The following is an 8,773-nucleotide window of genomic DNA, read 5'->3' on the forward strand; positions in this document are numbered from 1 at the left end:
AGCCCTGATTTATCATTTCCAGAGCCGCCTGACTGTAAATATTTATTTTGGGAAGTGGTCATGGAACATGCTGTGATTGGGATGGCAGGTATGCCATCCCGCCAAGTTACGCCTTGGCGGGGGCATGCCCCATACCTATACAGCACCGAGAGTTTGGCACTTTTCAGGGTTCCCCACAGAAATAACCACAACAGCCACAGACACTCAGCCCTTAAAAACATTAAATTCTGTACATTCTGACCCCATTTCAACAGACAGAATTCATAAACAACTTCACATGTCCACACAATAAAGCCCCAAACTAAGGGGATTTTGCGTTTTCTCCTTCTTCTTCTTCTTCTTCTTCTCTTTCTTCTTCTTCTTCTTCTTCTCATTCTTATTTTTCCTGCCGCCTATCCCACTAACAACATGTCTCCCCATTGGACATTTCACTAACACCAGCCAAATCTGCCCTACACGACCCAATCAAAAACGCGCATACACACGAAAAATACCCATACATTTTTATTCTGAAACATTTCCCGTTCAAACAGGTAGTCCGCCTGTGGCCTAGTGGGTAAGGTTACAGTCTTGGGAACACGGGGTCCTAGGTTCAAGCCCAGCTTAGAACACGTTTCTTTAACCTGCTTCAACCCTCACTAATAATTGTCTACTAGCCTACTTATCAATTATTGCTTTTGCACCATATTTACCCGCCGTTCACCGTTCAGTTATTAACCGGCTACAATATTGCTAAAAGCCACATGGATTCAACGGGAGCTCTTCTGTGCTTACTGGCCTGTGTTCTTTAAAACCACCGGCAGGTTTGCTAATGATATTTCACGCATTGCATAGCTATGGCATTAGCTAACGAAGTCACGGCAAATGTATTCCTTTCATTAAAAAGTTACACCAGTTCACCACTGTGCCATTTCTATTAACTATATTTCTTCACTTGGCTACCGTACAAAACTTTCATATCAGCAAACGCCACGTTTCTATTTCTACATTCATGTTACCTCGCTCTGTTCTCTATCTAGCCACATACGCTACAAACAATTACTACTTATGTACATTCTGCAACTCCGCAATTTGAACAGCTAATCCATCCGTGGCCTAGTGGGTAAGGTTACAGGCTTGGGAACACTGGGTCGTATGTTCAAGCCCAGCTTGAAACACGTTTCTTTAACTGCTTCGATCCTCACTAATAATTGTCTACTACTTCTTAATTATTGCTTTTGCACCATTTCTACCCGCCGTTGACCGTTCAGTTATTAACCGGCTACAATATTGCTAAGATATATGCATTATGACTTACCGTCTGTACGTTCAGTTATTAACCGGCTACAATATTGCTAAGCCATATGGATTCAACGGAAGCTCTTCTGTGCTTACTGGCTTGTGTTCTTCTTTAAAACCACCGGCAGGTTCGCTAATGATATTTCACGCATTGCATAGCTATGCCATTAGCTAACGAAGTCACAGACTGGTAAACCTCACTCACTCACGGCCACCCATGTGCATTTCATGACGCAAATGTATTCCTTTTATTAAAAGTTACACCAGTTCACCACTGTGCCATTTCTACTAACTATATTTCTTCACTTGGCTACCGTACAAAACCTTAATATCAGCAAACGCCACGTTTCTACATTCCTGTTACCTCGCCCTGTTCTCTATCTAGCCACAAACGCTACAAACAATTAGTACTTATGTACATTCCGCAACTCCGCAGGTTGAACAGCTAATCCGTCTGTGGCCTAGTGGGTAAGGTTACAGGCTTGGGAACACCGGGTCGTATGTTCAAGCCCAGATTGGAACCCGTTTCTTTAACTTGCTTCGACCCTCACTAATAATTGTCTACTACTTCTTAATTATTGCTTTTGCACCATATCTACCCGCCGTTCACCGTTCAGTTATTAACCGCTTACAATATTGCTAAGATATATGCATTATGACTTACCGTCTGTACGTTCAGTTATTGACCGGCTACAATATTGCTAAGCCATATGGATTCAACGGAAGCTCTTCTGTGCTTACTGGCTTGTGTTCTTCTTTAAAACTACCGGCAGCTTCGCTAATGATATTTCACGCATTGCATAGCTATGGCATTAGCTAACGAAGTCACAGACTGGTAAACCTCACTCACTCACGGCCACCCATATGCATTTCATGACGCAAATGTATTCCTTTTATTTAAAAGTTACACCGGTTCACCACTGTGCCATTTCTACTAACTATATTTCTTCACTTGGCTACCGTACAAAACCTTAATATCAGCAAACGCCACGTTTCTACATTCATGTTACCTCGCCCTGTTCTCTATCTAGCCACATAGGCTACACACAATTACTACGTATGTACGTTCTGCAACTCCGCATTAAAACATTACATTTAAAATCATGATTCACTCATAAGTATAACTACTAGTACTGAACATGAGAAAAACACATTCGTGCAATAGATTACATTACAGGTAAATAATGTGTGCAATGTTATTTGACCCTCCACTTCAACAACCAATGTTCCATACCGACTGTAATATATACCATTTGATAAGGAATATAAGCTCGCTCATGGTCACTCCATTTACTTCGCACTATACTCCGTGATCATGTCAACCTTCACCTACATGCTCATTCTGCTAAAAACATATTGTTTCAACTACGGAATTTCATAATTTCATTTTAATTTCTCTCGCACTGTTGTTATTCTCTCATATGCAAAGCCTGCTGGGACATATGCGTCTGCTCCTATTCTCCACTATCATGTTTTCCGGTTCTAGTTTAGCAAAACGGCGAGGAGGATTCCTACCTGCAGATTAGCCTATCAAAATGCCTTATAAACCTTACAAACACTAAAAGTGCATCTCCACGAAATAACAGACAATGGAGCAGGACAGAAGGATAAACCTTACAAACACTAATAGTGCATCTCCACGAAATAACAGACAACGGAGCAGGACAGAAGGCTACACAAGTTGCGACCTAGGGAGTTATAATTCTACGGGCGTGTTGATTATTTTGTCAGTCAAGGCTCGTTGGATGGACGTCAAATCCGTGAGTACATACCATATTCCATCTGCGTTCCTGATGCGTTTACGCTTACGCCACTGCATCTTATCTCACAGCCACTGTTTTACATATATAGCAAACCGAAACTGCTGAACGGTACACGCTCATCAGACTGTACAGATTCACACAACGATAGCCATAATCCACAACCGTTTCTTGCAGGGTCGCATTTCTCACTCTCATAATAAAACGCTTTGCAAAAAGGACTGATATCTCATAAAAAACACGTTTTCAACGTACAAAAATGCCAAGTTACTAAAAAGTTGATATCAAAATGACGCCAAGTTACGATACTACAAACAATATAGGCTATCTTGCCTCACCGAAATGACATAAGATGTATCTCAAAGCAATGCTACCCAATATTTCCTCAGTTCTTTCAAGTCACTTGGCCCTGTGTTTTCTAATCTTACCATTTCACAATGTCATGCAAACTTTCTGTCAGATCAAAGAGACAAATATTTCGAATTGCCTCATGGAACACATTGAACATTGTACATTGAAATTAATGTATAAATTAATTAATGTACAGAACTGCTGCTGAGCAACGACAGGAAGCACATTTCTCCAGAAAACATGTTTATACTTGCTTCTGAACTGAATTTGAGTACATGTGCAAGTTATTGTATATTTGCTACGTACAATAAATACTGCATGTAAAACACATATTGTACATACATACATAGAGAACTTCTTTATCCGCATGGGGACATTTCCCTGGCAGCATCTTACATTCACATTCACGAACACACTTGTACCAAGAAACATACTATCATTCACGCAACAGAAAGCCTGGGCAGCGAAATACATAGGCCTACATACCAATACAAATTGGACATACACACACCTATTCAATCAATCTTGACTGTGAGAGAGCCATCCACACATATATTTGGCCTGTTCATGTAGTGCATGCTTATACACAGGGCCAAGTGACTTGAAAGAACTGAGGAAATATTGGGTAGCATTGCTTTGAGATACATCTTATGTCATTTCGGTGAGGCAAGATAGCCTATATTGTTTGTAGTATCGTAACTTGGCGTCATTTTGATATCAATACTTTTTAGTAACTTGGCATTTTTGTACGTTGAAAACGTGTTTTTTATGAGATGTTATCTACACAAGATGTCCTCAAACACATCAATCCTAAGAGCACAGTCACACCAACTTCACTGGCAAACAATTCTAAACTTCCAGTTGTGACATCTTATGGGTGTGGGTGTGTGTTGTTTCAGACGAGAAACTTTCATATTTGATGTTGACATTACATTTCATGTGTATTTATATGAACAGGAATTTGAGCCCTGTTTGTTTAGTCCTCTTGCTGTGCAAGGTGAACCAGAATCTCAACAAAAACATATTTTCAATGTACAAAAATGCCAGGTTACTCAGGCATACAAAGCACTGTCTATAAGTCATTAATTAAAACATGCAAAATCTAGGCCTGCCATTAAAAGTACTGATATCAAAATGAGGCCAAGTTACAACAAACAATACTGCCTATCTTACCTTGCACAAATTAAACAAACCCTAATCCAAAGCAATACTACCCAATGTTTCCTAGTTATTTGATGTAACTTGGCCCTGTGTTTTCATCTTACAATCTGAAGAGAATATGGTCATTCAAATTTGGCCAATTACATCAGTTTCTCATGATGACAGCTTTTCAACTGTAGTCAGTTTCCCTAATGTTTTCCAGCAGAAGTTCTCTGAAGTACACATTCTGTATTTATTTGGATGGCAGGTATGCCATCCTGCCAAGTTACGCCTTGGCGGGGGCATGCCCCATACCTATACAGCACCGAGAGTTTGGCACTCTTCAGGGTTCCCCACAGAAATAACCACAACAGCCACAGACACTCAGCCCTTAAAAACATTAAATTCTATACATTCTGACCCCATTTCAACAGACAGATTTCATAAACAACTTCACATGTCCACACAATAAAGCCCCAAACTAAGGGGATTTTGTGTTCTCTCCTTCTTCTTCTTCTCATGCTTATTTTTCCTGCTGCCTATCCCACTAACATGTCTCTCCATTGGACATTTTACCGACACCAACCAAATCTTCACCTACTCAACCCAATCAAAAATACCCATACCTTTTTACTCTGAAACATTTCCAGTTTAAACAGCTAGTCTGCCTGTGGCCTAGTGGGCAAGGTTACAGTCTTGGGAACATGGGGTCCTAGGTTCAAGCCCAGCTAGGAACATGTTTCTTTAACCTGCTTTTACCCTCACTAATAATTGTCTAACTACTTCTCAGTTATTGCTTTTGCACCATATCTACCCGCCGTTCACCGAACGTATACACTGCATCATGACGTACCGTCTGCACATTCAGTTATTAACCAGCTACAATATTGCAATGCCATATGGATTCAACGGGAGCTCTTCTGTGCTTACTGGCCTGTGTTCTTCTTTAAAATCACGGACAGGTTTGCTAATGATATTTCACGCATTGCGTAGCTATGTCATGGTGCTGCATTAACAAAGTCACAGACTGGTAAGCCTCCGGTTCAAGGATTGAATCCCGCCTCGCCCTCAGGCAGATAATTTCTTCACTTGGCTACCGTACAAAACCTTCTTATCAGCAAATGCCACGTTTCTACATTCATGTTACCTCGCCCTGTTCTCTATCTAGCCACATACAAACAATTACTACATATGTACGTTCTACAACTCCCCATTGAAACATTACATTTAAAATCATGACTCACTCATAATTATAACTACTACTGAACATGAGAAAAGCACATCAGTGCAATAGACTTCACACGTTACTTAACCCTCCGCTTTAACAACTAATACTTTATACAGACTGTTATATATACCGTTCGATAAGGAAACTAAGCTCGCTCATGGTCACTTCATTTACTTCGCACTATAGTCTGTGATCATGTCAACCTTCACCTACATGCCCATTCTGCTAAAAACATATTGTTTCAACTATGCAATTTCATCATTTCTCCTAATCCTAATTTCTCTCACACTGCTGTTATTTTCTCATATGCAAAGCCTGCTGGGACATATGCGTCTGCTCCTATTCTCCACTATCAAGTTTTCCGTTCTAGCTTAGCAAAACAGCGAAGAGGATTCCTACCTGCAGATAAGCCCATCAAAATGCCTTATAAACCTTACAAACACTAAAAGCGCATCTCCACGAAATAACAGACAACGGAGCAGGACAGAAGGATACACAAGTTGCGACCTAAGGAGCTCTAATTCTATGGGCTTGCTGATTCTTTTGTCAATCAAGGCTCGTTGGATGGCCGTCAAATCCATGAGTACATACACTGGCCATATTTCACCTGCGTTTCCGATGCGTTTACACTTACGCCATCGCACCCTTTGTCACAGCCACTGTTTTACATATATTGCACACCGAAACTCCTAAACGGTACACGCTCATCAGACTGTACAAATTCACACAAGGATAGCCATAATCCACAACCGTTTCTTACAGGGTCACTTCGCATTTCTCACTCTCATAATAAAACGCTTTGCAAAAAGAAATGATATCTCATAAAAAACACGTTTTCAACGTACCAAAATGGCAAGTTACTCACACATACAAGACATACACCGTCTATAACTCATTCATTCAGACTGCCAAAACCCACGCTTGCCATTAAAAGTATTGATATCAAAATGACGCCAAGTTACAGTACTACAAACAATATAGGCTATCTTGCCTCACCGAAATGAAATACGATGTATTCCAAAGCAATGCTACCCAATATTTCCTCAATTCTTTCAAGTCAATTTTGGCAGTCTGAATGAATGAGTTATAGACGGTGTGTCTTGTATGTGTGAGTAACTTGGCATTTTTGTACGTTGAAAACGTGTTTTTTATGAAATATATGTATACACACATTACATGGTCAAGAGTATGTGGACGCCGACATCCAACATTTAATTCAAAATTATGGGAATTAATATGCAGTTGGTGTCCACCCTTTGCTGTTATAACAACCTCCACTCTTCTTTTTATTTTGAACATGTAACAAATAATAAATAAGAAAACAAGCACACAAAAAAAAGAATGACCAATAAAATGAACAGTAAACATGTAAAGCCAATTCTCCATAAACAAAATAAATAAATATTACATGTCCGAAAAGTAGTAGGTAGAAGTATACACTTTTAAGATCCTACCCCTTTTCTATAACTTAAATGGTGAACTTCATGTTTATCATATATACGCATAAATGATTACCTTCAAGTTCATCATATACAACTTAAATAATTACCTTAATGTTTATCAAATTTACACATACATAATCATTGTGCAGGTGCCCATCCAGCATGTCCCAACAATCACATAGAAAAAAAAAACAACAACAACATCATCAACAACGAGCATCTCAGTCCTGAGAGAAACAAGGCCCCTTCCTCATTCCTCCTCCCTGTACCTCTCAAAAATATTTTTTTTACATCTTCTTGAACTGGTTTATATTTATACTTTGCTTGAGTTCAATATCTAAACCATTCCGCAAATTCACCCCACAAATCGAAATACACATACTCTTCAGAGTAGTACGAACACAATGTTTTTTTAGATTAAACTTTCCTCTTAAGTTATAACCCCCCATCTTTGTACTAGATGTTGAAGCATTGCTGCATCTATTGCAGATTTGCTTCCATTCAGCCAGAAGAGCATTAGTGAGGTCGGGCACTTAGGCCTGGCTCACAGGGGGTTGAGGTCAGGGCTCTGTGCAGGCCAGTCAAGTTCTTCAACACCATTCTCAACAACCATTTTTACATACGGACATCGCAGTGTGCTTGGAGACATTTTCACGCGGAAACAGGAAAGGGCCTTCCCCAAACTGGTGGGGAAGCACAGAATCATCTAGAATGTGATTGTATGCTGTAGCATTAAGATTTGCCTTAACTGGAACTAAGGGGCCTAGCCCAAACCATGATAAACAGCCCCAGACCAAGGGGTGTCCAGATATTTTGGTTATATAGTGTGTAAATCAATCATTATATATACTATATACTTAATGAGCATTATATTAAATCCCGACTTTTTTTTGCAGGTGAAAGGAGCACTTGGGATGAACATCATCAGCACCATCACTGCTGGCATTGCAATAATCCTTTTCTCTCTGGACTTTGTTATTATGATGAGATATTACTGCTCTGACAATGAGGAGACATATTCCTACTACAATTGTCGAAGGCTTCAACGTACGCTTGAGGTAAAATAGTCACTTTTTAAAAACATGATCCAAGTATGCGTATCTAAATAGTCTGGACTTCCAACAAGCTAATGTAATATATGATTATGACTCAGACTAGGAGGGAATCTTTATGACTTGTAGCTAAACTCACTGGTGACCACATGGGCTCTGTAAGTAAATGGACTGCATTTATATAGCGCTTTTATCCAAGGCTACATGAGCCTTTCACAACACATCACAGTGAGGCTCCATCAAGTACCAACACTCTGGAGCAATAGGTTACTGTCTTGCTCAGGGACACTTCGACACGCCCAGGGCGGGGGATCGAACCGGCAACCCTCCGACTGCCAGACAAACGCTCTTACCTCCTGAGCTATGTCATCCCCAGTGAAACAAATAAAGATGTAGGTCCTGACAGTCTTACTGAAAATATTTTAACACATCTTAAGTGTTTATTATGCAAAATGCTAATAGCTAAATGTAGGAATGAATGATTGTCTGCCACTGATCTGTTCTCCATTTCTCTTTTCACAG

The 8,773-nt window shown here is 40.0% G+C and overlaps 1 protein-coding gene across 8 annotated transcripts in view; it reads left to right on the forward strand.

The window, feature by feature from the left end:
• LOC135264106 (membrane-spanning 4-domains subfamily A member 4A-like) overlaps nucleotides 1-8,773 on the forward strand; it is a 52,349-nt gene that overhangs the window by 12,988 nt on the left and 30,588 nt on the right. For 6 of the 8 annotated variants that reach the window (XM_064352792.1, XM_064352830.1, XM_064352847.1 and 3 more), the window contains one exon: nucleotides 8,096-8,257. The exons of the other annotated variants lie outside the window; for them this stretch is intronic. In XM_064352792.1, the coding sequence (XP_064208862.1) occupies nucleotides 8,096-8,257 (162 nt within the window). The remainder of the gene's footprint in view (nucleotides 1-8,095; nucleotides 8,258-8,773) is intronic. 8 annotated transcript variants of the gene reach the window in all.

This window comes from Anguilla rostrata, chromosome 1, assembly GCF_018555375.3.
Source record: "Anguilla rostrata isolate EN2019 chromosome 1, ASM1855537v3, whole genome shotgun sequence".
Taxonomy (NCBI): domain Eukaryota; kingdom Metazoa; phylum Chordata; class Actinopteri; order Anguilliformes; family Anguillidae; genus Anguilla; species Anguilla rostrata.